The following is a 23,811-nucleotide window of genomic DNA, read 5'->3' as shown; positions in this document are numbered from 1 at the left end:
ATCACAATCACATCACAAGAATAACATTTTTATTATGTCGAGATCAACTTTTGTGATCATGGGAAAACAAGAAAGCAAAACTAATATGCATGTTCTTCCAGGCTTCCAAATATCAAATATTGAAAGTGAAGTGAAATCAATAATTGAAATCTCATAACTATGATACTTTTAGCATAGATTTCACAGACGGGTTCAGAAACGTGACTTTTTGTTTTGTTGAGACGTTTAGAGAACTGTTACGGTGCTGAATGTCCTCTTTTTCAAATCTTAAATATAGACCCTGTTAAGATCTGTATATAAATTTAGAAAAAGGAAATGGCTCTCAAAGGCTTATCTCAAAAGTTTCAGAATCTCAAATGTGCCTGTGCCCACGAAACTTAAGCCCAAAACGACATGTTTTCCATATGCTAAATACTCTCGGGTGCCAATTTTATCCTTATGATGAAATCAAAGTGTTTCATGATTTTTTTAAACATTTAATGCAGCAGTGTTGTTTTTCTTCTCTGATTGAGTATTGCCCCAGTAGAGGGAGTCATTTGCCTGCGAAGTGTGCGCATTAGTGCCGTGGGTGTGGGTGACAGTGAACGACAGAGCGAGGAAAAAGAGAACACTGAAAAAAGGAAAAACGAAGAGTAAATTGCTGCAGTCATGGACTTGCGCTCAGAACTGCTGAAGTCCATTTGGTACGCTTTTACTGCTCTGGACGTGGAGAAGAGCGGGAAGGTGTCCAAGTCTCAACTTAAGGTAAGATGCACAACTATTATTGGACTGTAAGATGCAGAGACAGAACATTGTGATCATGTACGGCTCATTAGATTTAAAGGTCTTAAAATGGCAGAAAATGTCCTTGGACTTTTTAAGAAAGGAAAAATCAACGGTGAACGATGCAAACCAAAGAGTTTTTTTAGTCTTTCTTGCATTATGTTTTGGGGTAAAACATACACTTGTTTGAACTGGTCGAGATGTATTTCCTGTGTGAGCATCATCATATGCCACATGGTCTATTGTGAACTTGTTGAATATCTAGGTCACAGATTCTTTTTACGAATGCCCATTTATAGGATCCAATCTATTTTAAAGCTAAAATCTGGATTTTAGTGAAGAGTTGTTTTTTAGAAAATCTAAACACAATACTTGAAATAATATATATATATACATTTTAAAGGTTAATATATGCTAGATTTCATATCTTTACTGGTATCTATGGGCATAGCAGTGATGTACATTTATAATTTAAATCTTCTGAAACAATAAATGTTGCTAAAATTGTAGTAATGCCCCTTGATCTTTTTTTATATCAATTCCCCTGTGGCTTAAAACAATTACTTTACGTTTAGTCCAATGTCCAGTCTTTATCTCAAGCTGACCAGCTTTGAAGAATCTCTAATCGAGAATGTTTAAATTGTAGTTCAAGTAAGTTGTTGAGCTTCAAACTAATCCTTTTTAAATCGTCAGCTTTGAGTGCTGATAGGGCAAAGATAAAAGCCACCGGATGTGTGTTTGTAAGCTCAGACTCTCAGTAACGTTATGGCTAGATGTGCTCATCTTTTTTGGACAAAAGTTTAGAGAAGTTCCCAAGCAAAGTTAGAGAAGTAATGCTACGTTGCCTGAGGTTTTATTTCATTAGTTTAACTGTAAATCATTGTTTCCAAATCTTTGAACACTTTCGTTTTGTAGGCAGTACTGAGCAAAGGGGACAAAATTTGTGCTAAACATCATGATAAATGCATGTACATCAGAATGATTCATGAATGTTACAAAAATAATGTGGATAAGTGTGGATCATAAATCTTTTATATTTTGGGGTGGTTTTCCGGACAGGCCTTAGGACTTTTGAGTAGTTTTTACAAACAAACCTTACAAAAAAACAATATATGCATCTTAAGACAAAATAATGGCACTGATATTTTAAAATCATAAAAGGGTGTTTTCAAATTATGGCAGCTCAAACATGCATTTTAGGATAAGACGTGTCCAGTAAACTGCCCCTTTATGTTTTTAAAATCCTAAACGTAATGTGATCTGAGGCTTTTGGATACAACAACAAACATGTGTTTTAGTCTTGGATTATCTTTAAGCCTTATCTGTGAAACTGTGAGCAAATATACCATTTAGTACAGATATGTACTTATTGGTAGCAGGGCCCGGTTCTAGATATTTGGAGGCCCTAGGCAAAATTTATGTTGGAGGCCCCTCACACCCGTCTAATTTTCAGAATAATGTGAGAACGTGTTTTTCTACTGCGTAAGAAATCAGATGAGCACTACTAATAAACATGTTTTCCCCATTACTTTTACTTTTTATTAAGTTTTATCAACAAATTTATTAAAATGTAATTAGAAATTATGCAAAACCACATGTGTTAAAAAATTTAAGGCAGTCACATTTATTAAAAACACCACCTTTTTTGGGATAACACAGGATAACAGTTTAAGAGTAAAATTAAAAAGACAACAGTATATTGCAAAAACCCTAACCGTAAAAAAATTACAGGTGAACACCTCCTAGAAAACTTTTGTTTTTTATTTTAACTTGGTATAAAGAAGAATTTCCCTCTTACTTAACCAATATACAGTATAAAGTTATCTATCAGACTATTGCAATACCTTTTTATAAACTAACTTAAATATCCATACAAATCAGCTGCCACTGGAAGTTAAACAGACAAACTACTTTCATGATTTGAAAACTAAAATAAAGTGTAGAGGACTTACAAGATATACAGACAGTTTACTTTAGGTAACGCCAGTTTTGTTTGCTGTTCGACTTTAAATACAAACTTTTTTAAATACAAACTTAATTCTTGCAGTGGCGGCGCCGCATAAAGTTGAACTTACCTTAAAACTTTATTTAATGCTGTCAGTAGTGATTGTCGGACCAGCGCACATGGAGTTATGGAGGCCCCCTTTCCAAGCTTGAGGCCCTAGGCATTTGTCTACTCTGCCTATAGCTAGCGCCGGCTATATATTGTTGTAAAGGTCTAAGAATTTAGTTTTCATATTTCAAAACCTTTTAGTAGTAATAATTATGCTTGACTGTAATTTATTCATTTGTGACAAGAGTATGCAGCAAACCTCACAGCAAACCAACACAAACCTCAGTTTTTTGATAATTTTTAAATAATACTATATTGCATTTTTTATTTATTACAACTAAATGTAACTGCTATAAAAATTCACCTCCAAAACAAGTTTAAAACAAAACCAAAATTAGGCTCCTAGACCATAAAAATGCCAGTGTTATATTCGTTTGAAGGTGTACATCACCTTTTACCACCCCCCCCACCCCACTCTCTGTGCCAGTTAAAGGGTTAAGTCAACCAGGTAACTTACTTTTTTACAGTAAATTTATTAACATATACAGATATACAAGTTGCTATAAATAACATACTAAAAAATAAATACTCTTAGGTTCTTTGCAGTGATGCTGTAGGAGTATTTTTGTTCCCCCTCCCAAAAAACCTTAATTTCAAAGAATGTCATGAAAATCTAACTTTTTTCATGTGTAAGTGCTATAATTGGGACTCCGGTTCTTCTATCAACCTAGTAAATGTGAAAAAGATCAACCCAGTAGCTTAGTTTTGGTAAACCTTTCTTTGAAAGCATGTGGAAAAATATGTCATTGAAATTTGGCTCCCCTTGTGATGTCAGAAGGGGATAATACTGCCCCTTAATCTGCACTATCCAACCACACACTACCATTTAGTTCAGAGATCAGCTCATTTGCATTTTAAAAGTCACACTCCAAAAATGGCACATTTCTGCTCACACCTACAAAGTGTCAATTTTAACATGCTATTATAATTTATCTATATGATATTTTGAGCTTAAACTTCACATACGTACTCTGGGGACACCAGCGATTTATTTTACATCTTTAAAAAGTCCTGTGAAATGTCTCCTTTAAAAATTTTGAGTTAATTCAACTTTTCAAATATTAGTAATATAACTTTTTTTTAATTGAATGAACTCAAAATGTTAAGGCCACCAGGTACCGTACATTTTTTTAGTTGAACCAAAAAAAAACTTTTGATGATGATTATGTATTGAAGCTGCATGTTGTTGTTCTGCAGGTGTTGTCTCATAATCTTTATACAGTTTTGAGTATCCCACATGACCCAGCAGCTCTAGAGGAACACTTCAGAGATGACGATGATGGTCCAGTCTCCAGTCAGGGATACATGCCCTACCTCAACAAATATATCCTGGATAAGGTACATTTTTCCACCTCTCTCACTTCAGCGAACTTAGGAGGTACAAGTTTGTGACCGACCCTCTTTTCATTTTCAGGTGGTGGAAGGCACGTTTGTTAAAGAGAACGTCGATGAGTTGTGTTGGACACTTACAGCCAAAAAGAACTATAGGCCAGAAGGAAAGAACGTCCTGCCTGGGACGGATGCATTTCGTATGTGGTGTCTCTTCATATTTCTCTCGGAGGACAGATACCCTCTAGTCATTGTCCCAGATGAGGTGAGAGTCTACATCCGTTTAGGTTCTGGAACAAGCCAGTCAGATTTTAGGGGTTAGGACTGGGTTAGGGACTATATAACATTGTTATAAACATATTATTACCATACACCCTTAAAAAAATGTAGAAAAGCTGTCACTGGCATAGTACACCTGTGTACCTAAAGAGTTCATATTAGTACCTCAGAGATATATTTTGGTACCAAATATGGGGGCAGTTTCTCGGACAGTATTGTGCTCACCAGTATTTATTTTATTTTTTTTGCAAGGTTTATTTGTAAAAACTACTTAAATAGTATAATCCTAATATAACTAAGACTTACTCCTGGATTAATCTAAAACCACCCCATGAAGTTCTAATACAATCCAAACCTCAAACCAAAATGAAAACCTTCTCTTTACACTATGCGCTGTCAAAAATAAAGGTACAACAGGGCGGCACCCTTTCAAAAAAATACACCTTTGTATCCAAAGGGTGCATATTAGTACCTCAAACGTGCATATACTTCACAGGTACATATCAGTACCTATAAGATTAATATTTGGACCTATTTAAAGGGATAGTTCACCCAAAAATGAAAATAATGTCATTAATGACTCACTCTCATGTCGTTCCAAACTCATAAGACCTCCGTTCATCTTCGGAACACAGTTTAAGATGTTTAATATATAGTCCGAGAGCTTGTTGACCCATCATTAAAAGTCTATGTACGGTATACTGTCCATTTGCAAAAAAGGTAATAAAAACATCATCAAAGTAGTCCATGTGACATCAGTGGGTCAGTTAGAATGTGTTGAGGCATTGAAGATACATTTTGGTCAAAAAATAACAAAAATTACGACTTTATTCAGCATTGTCTTCTCTTCTGCGTCTATTGTGAAGTGCATGCGCAAGACTAAAGTCACGTGACTGCAGTGACGTGGATGACGTGTTGTCCTCAGACATGTTTGCGAAGTTTTTTTTTCAAACTTACAGCGTGCGTCTCCCTCAGACTGTAAATGAAGCCTGGGCGCAAAACAAAAACAAAACAAAAAACAGCTGGGGCGCACCAGATAACACGTCATCCACGTCACTGCAGTCACGTGACTGTAGTCTCGCGCATGCGCTTCACAACAGACGCAGAAGAGAAGACAATGCTGAATAAAGTCGTTATTTTTGGACCAAAATGCATTTTTGATGTCACATGGACTACTTTGATGATGTTTTTATTACCTTTCTGGACATGGACAGTATACCGTTACTAGATTTTCAATGGAGGGTCAACAAGCTCTCGGACTAAATCTAAAACATCTTAAACTGTGTTCTGAAGATGAACGGAGGTCTTACGGGTTTGGAACGACATGAGGTTAGTCATTAATGACATTATTTTCATTTTTGGGTGAACTATCCCTTTAAATGTTTGAGGTACTAATATGCACCCTTTGGATACAAATGTGTACTTTTTGTAAGGGTGCTGCCCCGTTGACAGCTTTTGTACCTTTATTTTTGAGAGTGCATAGTGTAAGGAGAAGGTTTTAATTTGGATTTGAGGTTTGGATTGTATTAGAATTTCATGGGGCGCTTCCCCAGACTGGGTTTAGATTAATGGTACCAAATGGTACCAAATTTGGTACCAAAATGTATCTAAGGTATTAATATGAACTCTTTAGGTACAAAGGTTTACTTTTTAAAAGGGTACAGCTAGGGACCATTTATTGACCATATTTTCTGACAGTGCATACTAGTACACAAATTCATCCAAATAGCTTTGAGGCCAGTGCGCTCCCCATCTGTATCTTGAGGGTTTTGTGACTATAGCATCACATCTGCCAACCACAGGACCACCGTTAGTCGTGTGCAGTGTCTTTTGCACCTGACACTGCTTTTCATGAATCCCCAAATTGCTCGTCACTTTCTGACATCATCATGATCGCTACCAGTTGTTTGCTTTAAATAGCCACGTGGCCCTCGCTTTCTTACAAAGGCTGCCGGAGTGGAGATGTGAAAAGTCTGATTTGACTGATAGAGTAAATAAAAAACAACAACTTTGAGGAAGCAAAACAGCCTTTTTTTTAAAAACGGTTTAGCACTTTTTTTGATATCCGCATTTGCGTAGATAAAAAAGGGTGTCACTCATTGGTTTTCTCTCTTTATTGCCTCTGTGCTAAATGTTTCCCACCACTTTTTTTTAACGTTTGGTTAATTTCCTGTGTTATGTTTTGCAATTGTTGGCACAGCATAATTTGTTGTCACAGAAGAGAAGTAGCACAGAATGGAGTAAACATGCATGCTGGTGGTCTGCGTCGACTATAAAGTTACAATGATAAACAAGCACTTGCCATGTGCTGAATGTGAAAAGTTTAAATAAAACTAAATAAAGCTTTTTTAAATGTCATGCAATGTTGGAAAAAATGGTCCAAAAATGGCCCCAAGGACAGTACCCTTTCCTAACATGTACCATTGGGTAAAGATTCGGTATTGATACATAACATGTACTCTTTGTTAGCAAAAAGCCCCTTTCCACTCTTTAGGTGGAAAGGTGCACCGATTGTACATATCTCAACAGAATCTAACAACAAATATCATTGGCTCTCTGCACAGGTTGAGTATTTGCTGAAGAAATTATGCATGGCTATGAGTGTCGAGCTGAACTGCGTCGAACTCGAGGACTTTATTTCCCAAGATTCTGTTCAGCAGAATGGCTTCACCGTCTGGGCCTTTCTGCAGATGATGAATTCTGGGAAACTTACGAGAGGCATTGCCAAAGAAACCATCAGCATGGCAATAGAGGAGGTATACAGGGAAATAGTAGGCGATGTGCTGAAAGAGGTATTGACATATCAACTATTGATCATTTCTGTGAAAAACCAGCTAAAGTCAATTTTGTGATTTATGGGTTTCTACATAAAATCATCCTAAAGACCTTTGATATGGTTAAAGGGGACATAGAATGATTGAACGGGGTATTTATCCTTGTTCTGTGATGTGATGTAGACAAAAAAGTTTTTGTTTGGGTCTGTAAGGTCTTAGAAGCTTCCTAAAAACCTCTCTCAGATAGCTCTATTAGGGTGGGGGATTTTAAACAAGTGGTTTTGCACCTGTTTGGCTCCCCCTACTGGCTTAAATTGCAGTCTCATTACTGATTGGCTGACTTTGCTGCCACTCAAAAAATGTAGCCAATTATTTTAAAGTGGAGGGGCAGTGAGATGCCTGTGATGTCATAAGCATCAGTTTTTCAGATTGGGCCGTTTTCTGGCTGACATTTCTAAAAGAGGAATTTCTATGAAACTGAGATGTTTAGCATGTCTAGCACTTTTTGTATGTGCGAGTAGACTACCATTATTCAACAAAGACAAGGTAAAAATGGTTTTTCATTCTCTGTCCCCTTTAATATTGACTGGGGAAGATCATGTCAGTGATTGAAATCAATGAAATCAAAGTTTAAAGAGGACATAAACATGAAAAAAATTCGATTTTCATAGTAAGTGCTATAATTCGCAGTCCTTCCAGAAAAACACTGAGTTTTTTTGTTATCATTGCGGGCAAAAATCATTGATGTTTCGGCACATTTTCTTAAAAAAATGTGATGGAATATGCGGGATATTTATGCAATTTTATACAATGAAACTTTTTGCAGCTTTTCAATGATGTTCACATCACGTAATCATGTCACTTCATAACGTTCCCATGGCAACAGGGGACATGGCTGCGCTTGTGTGACGTAAATGCAACATTTTCAACTTTCCGCTAAGATATCTGTGATTTTTGCTACGAAAATGCGGGGATTAGGAAATCATGCAAGCCCCGCATATTTTGCGCACGGAAATCTGCAATTTATGCTGCAAAGTGTGGCGTATTCGAAAAATGCGGCCCCCACATAAATATGCAGACTTTGGCTGATTTGCGTTGATTCATAGGATTGCATAATTGCGTTTTTCTGGAGGGACGGAATTGTGTCCCCAGTGCTTCTATCAACCTAAAAATGTGAAAAAGATCAACCCACCTAGTAAGGGTGTCACGATTTTCGATTTTAAATCGAAATCGATCGAAATTAAGTCACAACCTCGAACTTCGAATTAAAAAATGGTATCGTCAATGCTGCCACCTCCCCATGTCACGTCCGGTCGGCTTGCCAAGCGGGGGAAAATAAACCTCTCAGAGGTGCCTTTAAAAACATCGGTCCAGCGGAACACGATTTATATTTTAAACACGAGGGATGTATTGCTACAACTCCTTGTAATGCATATTATAAACATGATTACTACCTAGTGATCTGACTTTGGACAGAGCGCGGCTCTGTACACGTGTGCGAAAGAGCCGCCAAGATGCAGCGGGTTATATTTTAAACAAAAGGGATAGTTTGCCTCAGCTCGCATGAAACGCATAAAACTGAACAAATACGTATTGATTACTACTTAAGTTTATGTTTAGACTTTGGACAGATGCGAGAGCACGTGCACGTGAGACAGAGAGACGCGCAGCTGCTTATGACGCACCGGTTTTATTTCAGATCATAGGAGTCCAAGACACGCGCATTAAGTCCATCTCCGTGCAAGAAGGAATCCTCTCTCTACAAGCTCTCTTGCGTAAAGCCCACAAACCCCCATGCGAGGAAAAGCACGCAATGTGCATGTTAATGTGAATATATAATAATAATAATTTTGTCTTTCAAAAAAAAATTTCATTTAAAAATCGAAAATGTAATCGATTCGAGGATTTGGAGAATCGTGACACCCCTACCACCTAGTTTGGTAAACCATTCTCTGCAAGCACATGAAAAAATGGGTAATTGTGATGTCAGAAAGGGATCTTATTAGAATAATACCGTCCTTTAAACTGCACTATCCAACCACGCCACTGCCATTTAGTGCATAGAGAGAGAAAATAATTTACAACACAATTGAGTTTCAATTTCAACAAAACACCATTATTGCCATTTCATTAGCTTATTTGCATTTAAAAGCACGCACCCGAAAACGGCACATTTTTGCTCACACCTACAAAGTAGCAATTTTAACATGCTATAATAAGTTATCTTTGGGGTATTTTGAGCTAAAACTTCACATACATACTCTGAGGACACCAAAGATAGATTTTACATCTTAAAAAGTCTTGTGAAATGTCCCCTTTAATGCTCTTGCCGTCGTAATTAGATGGAGACTTTAGCCTACAACTCTTTTTTTTTTAAGTCTGTGTAAAGTGATACTAAAAATGTGTTCTGAGTTTGTCACACCAAAGAAAAATGTGTTAGTAACCACACAGCTAAGTTTGAATGATTAAAAACTGCCTAATAAATAAAATCGATGATCAAAATCTGTGAAAATAAGCCGCATTCTCTGCTCTTAAGCGCTGGGGGGGTGTCCGCTCTCAGACAAAATGCTCTTCACAAACCTATGGGTGAAGTCACGGACCATATTTTTACAGTCTATGCATCTTTCTCAACTTTTAAGCCCGGGATACACTGCAGTTGTTTTGCATTCCTATAAGACTAATCACACTGTGCGAAATAGATTGTTTAAACTTGGGTATGACAATGACAAGCATGTAGATTGTACGATGATGACACACATTGAATCGAAAGGCTTCGACGGCTGCGTCACGCGTTAGCACAACGTCCCCAGCAGTGGTCAACAAATACCGGTACGCAGGTCGAATGGCAGCAAACACACTGTGTGTTGATCAAGCTAAATTTATGACACTTTCTGATCACTTTTTTTTTACTTCGGATACTAAACTATCATAGGCTATCTTTGGATGCAAGACCGTCTTTAAACCTCTCTCACTGTACGACATAGGACCACTGATGAGGAGCCACGATCACAAAAATTGTGACAATTTTTTCACAATGGCAATCTTCCATCCGGGCTTAAAATGTCCCTGCGACCTGAATCGATGGTCGTGATTGTGTTAGCCCCGCCCAAATATTCCACAAATGTGGAAAACTGTTGTCTTTGTAACGTGTTTCAGCAATATTTTTTTTATAACATTTGGGTCATTCTTCAATTGGGGTGGCAAATGAAAGGCAGAAATTGTAAAAATGCTTGTTTGCTTTCTTTTAAAGAGCACCAATGATCACGATTTTACATTTCCTTTGGTGTGTAAATGTTCATTAGTACATGTTAACGATATGCAAAAGGTACAAACCCCAAAATAAAGGATGACGGAAGTTATCGTCTTTAAAGCAACACTAAAGACTTATTGCTCTTTGCTCCCCCTACAGGTTAGAAGCGTAATTGTTCATTACCACTGTCGTAAATACTGCAGCATAGCTGGCTCTGATTGGATTGTAGGTCTGCCGTAAAGCAAGTTTTTGTAGTTTTCACTCGAACTACAGGACCACTACCCGACGGTTGAAAACTTCTTTAGTGTGGTTTTGGCTGATAGAGGGCTGCAAAGCGAATGTGAAAGTGCCATTCACCCTGTTTTGAGTGGATGAACCACTGAAACTTTTTTGGAAACGTTATTTTAAGGTTAAAAAAACTCTTTGGTGTTGCTTTAACGTAAATCTCTTTTCTTGGACTACAACAAACACACGGATTGTAGGCAACAGTTTACTTCCTGGGATTGGTGATGTAGACAAGAACGACATTATCATAATTCCTCCCGCTTCGGACTCACAACCTGAAAGTTACTCCTGTTAGCATTGCGAGCAAATCTTTCAAACATGGTAAGGAGCGTCACATTTCCTGATGACGTCAGAGGTATTCAGACCAATCATAACGTACAGATTAGCTAGCCAATCAGGGACACAGCACTTTTTAAATCCATGCGTTTCACAGGGTTCCCGCGGGGTCTTAAAAAGTCTAAAATTCAGAATGTTAAATTTAAGGCCTTAAAAAGTCTTAAAAACACCCAGATTTTTATCCTAGATCTTAAATTTTATTTACCCAAGTCTTAAATTTCTTACCTCCGTTCTTTCCCGAAAAGCGTTGTCCGCAGAATATAAAATAGTAATTTAAAACGCTGAAGAACTAATTTAATCAGTGGCGGAGGCAGAAAGTGTATGATGGTGGGTCTCTAAAAAAAGAAACGTTCCGCACTTTGTCATAATCCACGCAAATCGTGCCATAAGCTATATTTCAGGTGTTGTGATCTGACTGTGGGTTTGGCGAGAAACAATCCTTAACTTTAGTTTTGTATAAGCAAAAATCTTTTTCAGGGTAACGTAATTTAACCAACTAGCCCGTGGCTTACCTGAGCATTTGCCAGGTTCTGAAACATAGAGGACCCAGAAGCGAAAAAAAATCAACACTGCTTTATTGAAAATCAACTTAAACAGTCTGGCCGTCGAGTCACGAGCCACCAACAGCGTGTCAACTTTAGTGTTACACAGGTTATATTTTAGACTTTAATTTTGCTCTCTGCTGCAATGCACTCGAACCTAACGCGCTCCCCCGTCAGCTCTCCACAAACAGCATCGCTAGGCGGACGAAAAGCAAGAAAGTACCGTAATAAACGGTAGCTTTCCAAAAAGCGCAATTGTCGTCTTTTAGGAACAATTCAAACTTTTTTGATGTCGCAAATGCTTCAGGAGTTACGGTTAAATGAAAAACGGTAGAATCAGAGCCCTTTCGGCTGTAGCCTCCGGAGGTTTATTTCATATTTTTCTATAACTGAATCAATAAAAATAGAACATTTTGAGAATTTCTGAGACCATTCGAATGCTTCTGTGTCATGTTGGTCTTAAATCTTACTCATAATGGTCTTAAAAGGTCTTAAAAAGGTCTTAAATTTAGCTTTCTGAAACCTGCAAGAACCCTGTTTCAGGAAGAGCGTGAAATCTAGAGCTACAAAAATGTACGTTATGTGGAAAATAATGTGTTTTTAATCATAAACCACGCAAACACATTGTATTATACAAAATACACAAAAGAAAGTTTTTAGCCCTGAAATAAGTGGCAAATAAAATATATGAAATAAAGTGGCTATATATATATATATATATATATATATATATATATATATATATATATATACACGCACACATAATAAAGCCACTTCATTTCATATATTTTATTTGCCACTTATTTCAGGGCTAAAATTTTAACAATTTAATAAAACCGTACATGTTAAATAAAATCTATATATTCACAATATAGCCACTTCATTTGTGTTAAAAATGGTTGCAATTACAATCCATCATACCTCTGTGAGGTACGGCGGGAACATGCATATTTTGTTACAAATGCAATCTATCAAACAATTTAATAAAGCAATAAACCCCAAGAAGCAGTGGGTTACCAGTGCATTTTATAACAGCTAAGGGGCGTTGTTAGGCACCTTAGCTGTTATAAAATGCACTGTAACCCCACTTCTCCGAGGGGTTTATTGCATTTATAAAACGGTTACTTCATATGCATAACGTTAGCGGGATTTTATAAAATAAAACACAAATAAGTTGTAATTATATTAGTACAAATATTACTCTTCCGCCAAACAAAGTAGTTCCTCAGAATCAAGTGTGACTGAAACAGAGCACAGTTCCCAACCAACACAGACGCAGCAAAGACACAATGAAAATATGATTTAAGACTGTGGTGTTTATTTTATAAATCACCATTCATATAATTTATACATTAACATTGATATTGTGCAACTGTTAAAGTGATGATCAAATATGCTTGGAAGCATGCTGAACTCTTTCCCCGTCAGCGTTTTTTTTTTTTTTTAAGTTGCCACCCAGTTTTAGTTTAATGCCTTGCAGAAAAATTATCTTCTTTAAATAAACATAAAATATCAAATGAAAGAACAGACCATCCGCTTTCAAAAAAAAAAAAAAAAAAAAAACGTTTCATCCTACCTTCATTTGTTCTCTTATCACCTCTCAAAATTTTTAGCTAAAAGCGGAGATAATTCCATTTTTTGAAGAACTTATGTAAGAGATCAGATTCAGAGCCATCAAAACTTACACGCTGTGTTTTCAGTGTTGAGTGAATGCGTCAGTGTTTAAGTTGGGTAAGATCGCCACCAGACAACGTTTTCTCTTTATCGACGAGATGACTCAACAATATTTATTGACATTTATCTGGATATCGCCATTAATTGTGCAATTAATGACAAATTAAAAATATGATTAAATATGATAACTGTGGTGTTTATTTTCATAAATCGGTACGCAGCAACAGTGGCGCAGTGATACTTATGTAATGTGGTCTCAACCGCAGGGTTACCGTATGTATGTATTTTATCACGGCTTAGAACGCGTTTCAACCAATCAGAATGAAGATCAAGAACTGCCCGTTTTATAATTGTTAATAGTGCACGAAGTGTGTTTATCCTACAGAATACAAACATGAAAACATTTTATTATAATAAAGTTTATTTCAACTGTTGTAAAGTAGAGGGACACCCCAAATAAAGAATGACCCATTTATAATATGTTTAGACTTCACACTGACTTTAATAGCATCTCAGTTTAAGTCCACAATATGTATTAAAGTTCAACAAACATATCTGTGCATATACATCAATGCATGCATTTTCATGTCAAACATCTGTGTTCATTCTCACCAGGGATATCTGTGGAAGAAGGGTCAGTTGAGGAGAAACTGGACCGAGCGGTGGTTCACATTGAGACCCAGCATTTTAGTTTACTTCACCAGCGAAGACCGCAAGGACCGCAAAGGCAACATCCAATTAGACGGAAACTGTTGCGTAGAGGTGGGGTTCGATTGACTGTGGTTAGTGTGTGTTTGATTTTAGTTTTAGTGACTGCATTATTGTTTTTTGGAGTTGGTTAACAAAACCACCTTACTTTAAGCATAAAAGGAAAAATAGTTGGTTATTTACCATGTGGTTAGTAGGTTATGTGTTTCCTCACTGCTCATTATCATACAATGCGTTTTGATGACTGTGGTTATGTATGTAACACTTTTCGACGCTTACTCTATATTAAAGGTTCTTCCTGATAGAGATGGGAAGAGGTGCATGTTTTGTATAAAGACCCTCACCAAGACTTATGAACTCAGCGCTTCGGACACCAAACAGAGACAGGAGTGGACGACAGGTCTGTGTGCACGATTTCTTTGTTTTGCTGTAAATACAAAATGTATTTTGTTTGAGTTTTGGCTTTGAAGATGGTTATTTCCCTGTCCTCTTCTTTCACCTCAAAAGGCACTTTGTTCACCCAGGGCACACTATTTACATACATTACTATTGTCTATTGTTTTTCGCTAAGCTTTAAACCACTCTGACAAAAATGTGTCACTGTCAATGTTGCTTTGTGAAACACGCCCATTTCAAGTGGAAACCTGTGACATTTCAAGGGTTGAAAAAGTTCCATGATACGTTTACCTTACAAATGTACAAGAAATACCTTTATTCATAGTGAATTGCATGTTTAATTTTAAACATACAGATAGATTTTAAAGTGTAAAAGATTAGTTCAATTTGATATTATGATAGTAATATTTTAGTTGTATTATAAGATGCATGCATTGTATAACTTTACAGATAGAGCAGCTTTCAAAAGATCATTTGGACACTTAGGCCACACAAAAAAAAATGCAAATAAATTATACTACAAAGTGCTATTTATTTTAAACAAATTAAAACACAATATGAATAAAAATGAATAATTACACAATAGATAAACTGTTCACAAATTCTGTATTGACACTTTCTGGTTATCACACTGATTCTAGTTAACCCTCAAATGGTCCCCGTTTTCTGTTTACACTACTGGCTACTGTCTATATGACCCCAAAATTGAAAGCATTATTGTAAGAAAAATATACATTTTCAATAATACAAATATCATCATTTTGTTTTTATTCTCATCTATACAATAAAGCTGTGTTTTGAGAGATTTAAAGTACTTTTGTACCAACTAGGACTGTCACGGTTATGAAATTTGGCTGATGGTTAATTGTGTAATGAATTGTGATGATTATGACATTTAAGTTTAAGTTTTATTGCGTTAACATTTATTCTCATACATTTTTTTTTGTTTGTTCTTGAAAAAAGTTTCACACATATTTGTAATTATTATATTTAATATTTTGCAAGGTTTACCTGGCAGTAAATATTAACACACATAACACGTATTTAAAAGTAGTTATTAAATTAATATACCTTTAAAATCTGATCTGATACTGTCTTATTAATACAGGCGCTGCAGCTCCCCCTTGTGTTTTTTAGAGAGATGTGCAATCATTGCGGTGATCGGAAATCATCGCGATGAAGTCAAACAATCGCCATGAGACGATTATTTAATAGGGATGCTCCGAATATTTGGCCAAAAGACTTTTATCACCGAAACAATACATTTTTGTATTTATGTAGATATAAACACTAGAAAGGACGTTAAAAATTAATCAGATTTCAAATAATTTTTTTTAGTTTTTGATGCATTTTGAATCGTCTGTTTTTACAAAATGCCACAGAAATGTGACTGAATGTGTGTGTACATGTCCGTGCATTAGGTCACACCCCTTTATATCTTTTTTCTGCATTTGTGCCTGATTTTATTTTGCCAAATTCTATACAAATACTCTCTGTGGAAGTCATACCTGTGTGTGTGTGTGTGTGTGTGTGTGTGTGTGTGTGTGTGTTTGTGTGAGCATGTGTTTTCTACATTGCATTTGTGCACAATTACCAGGCCTTAACATCTGTGTGGAAATGTTCATATTTATGCTGGATGTATTGATTTTTTTTTTTAAATGCAAGAACATTTTTTTTTTGCATTACCCATTAATTTTCAATTGGGGTCATATTGACCCCAAAGACCAGGGCCCTTATTCTTAAAGATTCTAAGAGTCCTCTGAGAAAACTCTTTTAGCTTAAAAACTTTTACGTAGGAGTCTTAGCTTAAGAGCAATTTTAAAAACGTTTATCTTAGTGAGTAGGCGGGGTCGACCCTGTTGCTACGTGTTACACAATCTTTTAAAGACTGTGATTGGTTGGTTGTCGAAGAAGGAAGAAAAAGAATGCTTTTGAGTATAGGATCTATTAAATCAATTTAATAATTCAATTTGAAATTACAGGTATACTTTTACCTGTTTATATATAGGTAATAGTATAAGACATAATGCGTCTGTAACAGACCTTAATCATCTTTGCTGCATAGTTGCATTTTTTCTAGTTACCGAATCTGTTACTGTAGTTAATGTAGTGATTAGTTTTATTTCTGGCGTTATATTATATTATTATGTCTCTAATAACGGTAAGATCGGTCACAAACATGATTCCTGCACAATCAAATGTGTTGCATGTTATTAACTTACTGTCATGCATTGTGTGCAACATTTTTTGTCTCCCTCTTCATGTTTTGTCCACTTTCTCGGTTGCTAAAAAACTCTTAAGCCTCTTAAAAGTCCTCGTCCGTGCTCCTAACATTTTTGACCTTAAGACCTCTTTTAAGGGTTAAGATGCTTTCTAAATTACTTTTTTCTTTACTAGGATTTTTTCTTTAATTTTAAGAGTAAACGCCCACATTTCTAAGAATTTTCTTAGAATTGCATCACTAAGAGCTACTTTTTGCATTTAATATTCTTTATGAATACGGGCCCAGATTAATAAAAAAATTGTATATACCTTCAGAACAACCGAATCAAGCCCAGTTTTTTGTGTATGTATAGATAGATTATTTAGGAAAAGTCACAAAATTGTATATCTCTGACATGAAGGGAACCTTTTTTTAACTAATGAAATGTCGTTTGGGGTCATATAGGGTTAAAGTGATGAACGGCACATGTGGTTACCCTATTAGAGCACCTATGTAATCTAACATCATTTGTGAGCCAGTCCAGATAAAGTCATTTTTATTGTTTTCTACATAAAATTATCTTACATAATGTAAAGAACATTCTGTGAAATATAACCTTGACATGTTTAATAGTGACTGAGTCCAAGATTGAAATCAAAGTTTGGCGCTACTAATCTCACAATTAGATCACATATAAAACTCTTGAGTTTGTTAAAGGGACATTCCACTTTTTTTGAAAATATGCTAATTTTCCAGCTCCCCTAAAGTTAAACATTTGATTTTTACTGTTTTGGAATCCATTCAGCTGATCTCCGGGTCTGGCACTTCCACTTTTAGCATAGCTTAGCACAATCCATTGAATCTGATTAGACCATTAGCATCGCGCTAAAAAATAACAAAAGAGTTTCGATATTTGTCCTGTTTAAAACTTGACTCTTCTGTAGTTACATCGTGTACTAAGACAAACAGAAAATTAAAAGTTGTGAATTTCTAGGCTGATATGTCTAGGAACTATACTCTGGCGTAATAATCAAGGACTTTGCTGCTGTAACATGGCTGCAGCGGGCGTAGTGATATTACGCACTGCACGATAATAGTCCCCTGCTATTGAAAGTTACCAAGGGGACTATTTTGAGTATATTTTTTAAAAAGTGGAACGTCCCTTTAAAGGTCCAGAAAAGTGAAGTAAAAAACATTGTTTGTAGAATGAGTGTGATATTTTGTCTTCTAATTCCATAACACATTTAGGTTTGATTTTTTTGGGGCTGCTATTTTATATAATAATCAAATATTTTATTTCACTCTATTATTATTATTAGCCATCCAGACAGCGATCCGGCTACACGCGGAGGGTAAAAACTCTCTTCATAAAGATCTGAAGCTGAAAAGGCGCGAGCAGAGAGAACAGAGAGAGAAGAGACGAGAAGCAAAGGAGCAGGAGCTCCAGCGTCTGCGAGCTCTCCAAGAGGAGCGGGAGCGCAAGATGGCCGAGCTTGAACTCCTGAAGGAGGCGCAGAGGCAGGCGCAGGCGGTTCTGGAACAAGACGAGGAACGTAGACGTCAACAACACGACCAGCTTCAGCGGGCCCTGGAGATCCAACTCAAAGAGGCAGAAGAGGTAAGGGTGGATGCATGGCTTAAATGTGGTTCACAAAAGAATGGTGTATCCTTGGATCAATAACTTTTGTTTCTGTGCACCAACATTTGTTTAAACCAATAAGAGCCCTGTGATTTTTGAGGATGATGCATGGATGGTGTTTCATGTTTAAATGGACAGATTAATGGATTGATAGATGACTTGATTGAACGTTTACACGAAAGATGGTTTTATGAAAGCATTACAAGGTATTTTTTATCGGTATGCGTGTTCCCTGGGTTTGAACCCATGACCTTTTACGCTGCTAATGCATTGCACAACCACTGAGCTATACAGGAGCACTTGCACATCCCTTCTTTCATTTACGCATTTAATCATTTCAGTATGTATGTTTTCTGAAAATCGAACCCATGACCTTGATCGCTAACACCAGTTAAGCCACAGGAACACACAGAATTGGTTTGTTATTTTATAATACTAATATTTATTTGTGTTATTAATTATGTTAATATTAAAGAAATGCTGGTTTAAGACCAATGAAGGATACTTAACCATGGGTTGCATGCATCCAGATAAATGATATTCAGGATATCTAGTAGATGCTAAGAGGACCAGTATTTGGTTGTGTGCAGGCCCGGGCGAGCATGCAAGCAGAGATGGCGCTGAAAGAAGCAGAAGCCGAGAGGCAGAGGACACGAATTAAAGAACTAGAGGCCATGCAACAGCGATTGGAGGAAGCTTTACAACAGGAAATCAAAGCCAGACAGGACGAAGAGGCCTTCCGCTACGCGCAGGCTCGGTAAGCACCCCCGCATGCAATACTGTTGGGTAACACGCATATGCTCGGTTCGGCATTTGCAAATTATTGCTTGGAAACAAATGCATTGAAAGTATGAAATGACTGCTGGCTGCTACAGACACAGACTAGATGGTGCTTTGCTTTTTTTAAACAGCTGGCTTGCATGTTAGAAAAAAAGACGTTTTTTCTTTTAAGAAAGGAGTTCACAATGCAATTTTAAAAGATTTTGACAAAACGTAAACAATTGACTTGATATTATGGCAGAATTCATCAAGAGGAAGTTAGCAGAGGAAGTAATAGAGAGACTCATTTGCATAAATGCATTTGTTTAGAGATCAGTATACGTATGTGTGCCTTAAAGAGCAAAAGAGATAGTGTTGCAAGTTCAGTAAAGACTGACACTTCTGGTTTAAGTCTATTTACTCTTTTTTACACAGCAATAAGAGACATACCGGATACTATTAGTCTAAAATTGATGTTAACTTTTCAATTCAAACTTGCATTCAAATTGGTATCCTGCAGATATTGTAACAAAATATTTACTAGGACTGTCACGGTTATGAAATGTTGGCGTTTTAAGAGAGATGTGCAATCATTGTGGTGATCTGAAATCATCGTGATGAGGACAAACAATCGCGATGAGATGATTATTTACATTGATGCATTTGGCAGATGCAACTTGCAGTGCATTTAAGCTATGCATTTTATCAGTATGTTTCTTTCATCGAAATCAAACCCAAGACCTTTTGAGCTACTAATGCAATGCTCTACCTTTTTAAAAATGAAAACAACTAGTAAAACAAAGTTTTGAGTTGACCAAATCAAAAAACGTAGCCCTCCAGATTGTTTTATTCGTTGTGGTAGCCCTTGCTCACAAAAAGGTTGGAGACCCCTGATACGTATATCCAATCTGTGTCAACTCGGCTGCCATAAAATTTGTAATCTATTTGTTCGTGTTTCACATTTTTAACCTCACCGTATATATAAACATGTTTCTTGAAGTGTTACTGCCATTTTTATATACAAAAATAGATATGCTTAAGGCATTTTAAAAGGGCAGTAGGGCACATTTGTGCTGTATTTGAACGCATCTCGCTGTTACAGGCTGCTTGCCGAGGAAGAGGATAAGATGAAGGCCCTTATGACCCTCCGTGAGGAGCAGGAGGAGTACATCCAGCGGGCTCAACGGGAAAAACAGGAACTTAAACAGGAGATGGAGACTAAGTCTCGATCTCTAGATGAGGCACAGAGACAGCTGGAGGAGGTTAGAGCCAATCGACATCGAGTGGATCAGGATGTTGTGGTAAGTTTTTCTATGGCTAAATCTAACCTAAACCCCTAACCACATGGTAGTCTTGCTATAACACCACCTATGGTTCTACATAGGTGCAATATAACACTTAAAGTGAGTGATTATTAGCCAGTGAACCACTTTTAGTTCGATTTAACACCAGTTTCTACTCTGCATGACTGACAGCAGTAAGTGTCAGATTTTAGTTAAATATAAAGCTGTATTTTGTTACACTTCCTAAAAGTTAGCTCTGTGGCAAGTTTGTACATAAATCTCATTTTTCTCGTATTTAGCTCTTGCCAAATGTTTATTAATAAGATAAAGGGACTATTGTGGTATTTTTAGACATTCGTGCTGGCGGACTAACTTGCATCAGATCAGAAAGACCAGAAAGTGTCTTAGAATGGTTATTTGCCAGAGTATCTTTAGTATTATTAACTAGTTGGTAGTATGTTGACCAGTGTTGGGTAAAGTTACTTTTAAAAGTAATGCATTACAATACGAAGTTACTCACAAAAAAGTAACTAATTGCATTACTTAGTTACTTTTCATGGAAACGTACGTTACTTTTTAGTTACTTTTGCGTTACTTTTTCTTGGCTGAGGCTTGATCTCTTTCAGGCCTTGCAGGTGTTTTTATGACTGAAAAGTTTTGCATTCAGAAATTGCATATTTCATCACAAAAATGTCGAGCTCTGGCCTGCCATCTCAGTTTCTGACTCAAACTCTTCCCACACAGGCATGTACGCATAGAGTGCATAAAGTTGACTACGTTTAGTTTAATTCAGTACATCGTTTTTTAAATCTAATTAATTAATTAAACTAAAAAAAAGTAACTTGCATTACTTTTTTGAAAAAGTAACTCAAATATTAATGTGCACATTTATAAAGTAAAGCGTTACTTTACTCGTTACTTCAGAAAAGTAATATTATTACGTAATGCACGTTACTTGTAATTCGTTACCCCCAACACTGATGTTGACCATTGCTTGGGTGATTCTCACGAAAACTTGGTTTTAAAAATGTCAAGCATGAAAATGTAAAAATTGCTTAAATTTACTTTTTTCCCACCAGACATTGAAAAACAAAGTCTGGAGTAAATGGGAACATTAATTTAAACACTTTTACTTATCATTTAACACTTTTTGTAACATAATTTAAAAAATTAGTCCTAAAAAATCTCATTACCGCAACAATCAGAAAACATCAACACTGACATATTTTCAAAATGACATGACAAACCTGAAAGAACATAATTTGGAGATTCTGCACATGCATTTAAAATCAAAGTATTATGCTTCTATTAATTTAATTAACATTTAATAAGCATCTGTTGCGGTAATGATAATCAAAATGTCGTGTAAGCATTCTGACAAGACAATATTTCAAATTAACTGTAAAAAAATGATCTTACCTGGTAGCCATCTTGAAGTAACTGGTCCATGTGCTTGGTCACTCAAAATCAAACTTTATTAAAATTCTGTATGTGTGCTTAAACTGTTCTCAAAAAGTGTTGCGGAGGATGAGAACATCAGGCATGGACACATCATTTTCCTAATTTTTCTTCATTATTATTATACATGAATATTCAGTAAATATTTTTTCTGTCATCTAAAGTAGTCTAGCAAAACATCCATTTATTTTTTTTCTAAATATTTTTGTGTTAATTTGATTAAATTACAACATAACGCATGTTCAAACACAGACGGACTGAGAATTTCAGCAGAAAATGAGATAAAATTGACAAATTATAAATTCTTATGTTGAAATCACACATTGTGCAAGGTAGAACACAGTATTGTGTTAATTCTGATGCTTTTTAATATTACTATATTACACATTTTATAGCTAAAATCATTAGTGCCGTGGTGTTTCAATGGTTTCGTGAGAATCACCCGCTTACTATTTGTCGATTATGCAATTGTAAACAAAATGGCAACAGTCAATGCATGCTGGTACAAATCTGTATCTCTTGATCTTTATAGGCCGCCCAAAGAAAGCTTCGTCAGGCTAGCACCAATGTTAAACACTGGAACGTCCAAATGAACAGATTAATGCATCCCATCGGACCAGGAGGTATGTGTGTAAAACACTTTCATGAAAACCGGATTAAACCGATATGTACAAATCAAAACAACCCAGTTAGCTGCTTGCTTTGCACACATCTATAATGTGATCAATATCAATACTTCATGCTTTGAATTCAGCTGATGGTTAATGTGGTGGTATAAGAGAGACTGTTAAGATATGATCATTTAACATTGATGCTGATTTTAATCTGAAAATTTCTCGTTGTGCAGAGAAAAGGCAGTCTGGAGTGGGATCTTTTTCCAGCAGCTTTCGTATCCCTTCACAGAAGGACCCCGGACTGCGTTTGAAACAGAAAAGCGAGGACCAGAATGAAGAAAGCAAAGAAAACGTGGAAAACATATCAGGATGCGAAGCCGACAAGCGACTATCGCAAAATTCCAACGGAAACATGGAAATTCCTTGACAACCTCATGCACGCATACATAAATCTCACAATGTACAAAGGACTGAATTTCAAATTTGAGTTTTGAGAAAGTTGTGCTTTTGGAAGGTGCCAAAATGCTTACACATTTGCTGTTTGTTAATATGTTGGTACTCGTAGTTTTGTACACTTCATCTTTTTTTAATATTATTATACTGTAGTTGGTAAATAATTGTCTGGTTTACACCTGAGTTGCCGTTATGTAGATTAAAATGTACACTGAATAAATATAAGACATTTTTCAAGATGTTTCCTTTTGGTGAAAATGGACTTTATGCTGTGTCCTCTGTATGCATTTGAATGTGGTGCATAGAGATTTGCAGGAGTTAATGCACGTAGAGAGGATTTCTTGCGAGAGAGGAACATGTAAGAGAGCTAAAGCATCTGTGGTTTTGAGAACTTCCTGCTTCTACAGTCAGATAACAAACCCATGAAGACAGCTACGTGGCACATGTACCTTACAGTTAAATTAAATACTGTTTTTGCTATTGATAAACACGGTTCTTATTCAGAAGTCAGTTTTAGAAAATTTGAGGGATGAAAAACAAATACACTACTGTTCAAAGGTTTAGGGTCACATACTTATATTTTTAATTTCATCCACATTTTAGAATAATAATACAATTATTTAAAAAATGCAAAATGTACAAAAATATTGGATTACACAAATTAATTTGTGACAAAAAAAATTAAAGGTATGCCTGACATCACCATAATTGTTCTCTTGGCATTTTATCAAACAGGTTCTTGAGGTCTCACCAGGTATTTTTAAACTGTATCGAAGGAGTTTCCATCTATTCTGGACAACTTTTTTATTTTTCAGTCCAAAATATCCATTTCATAAAACTTTTTGTAGTAAACAAAATATGTATATTTTGTCACAAGTATATTTTTGATTTGATAATTTGAAACATTCAAACATGAAATATTTTAGTGTAGTGATCCTAAACTTTTGAACAGGA

The 23,811-nt window shown here is 36.1% G+C and overlaps 1 protein-coding gene across 1 annotated transcript; it reads left to right on the top strand.

The window, feature by feature from the left end:
* Positions 1–570: 570 nt before the first annotated feature.
* Positions 571–23,614, top strand: def6a (DEF6 guanine nucleotide exchange factor a). The gene is made up of 11 exons (XM_065248421.2): positions 571–744; positions 4,073–4,213; positions 4,290–4,469; positions 7,048–7,275; positions 13,960–14,106; positions 14,344–14,452; positions 17,971–18,269; positions 18,881–19,047; positions 20,152–20,350; positions 22,323–22,413; positions 22,638–23,614. The coding sequence occupies exons 1-11, from the start codon at positions 649–651 to the stop codon at positions 22,829–22,831; spliced, it is 1,851 nt and encodes a 616-aa protein (XP_065104493.1). The 5' UTR covers positions 571–648; the 3' UTR covers positions 22,832–23,614.
* Positions 23,615–23,811: the final 197 nt, after the last annotated feature.

The sequence above is a fragment of the Paramisgurnus dabryanus genome, chromosome 11 (assembly GCF_030506205.2).
Source record: "Paramisgurnus dabryanus chromosome 11, PD_genome_1.1, whole genome shotgun sequence".
Classification (NCBI taxonomy): Eukaryota; Metazoa; Chordata; class Actinopteri; order Cypriniformes; family Cobitidae; genus Paramisgurnus; species Paramisgurnus dabryanus.
The sequence above is the reverse complement of the archived record's forward strand: the minus strand, read 5'-3'. Positions and strand labels throughout refer to the sequence as shown.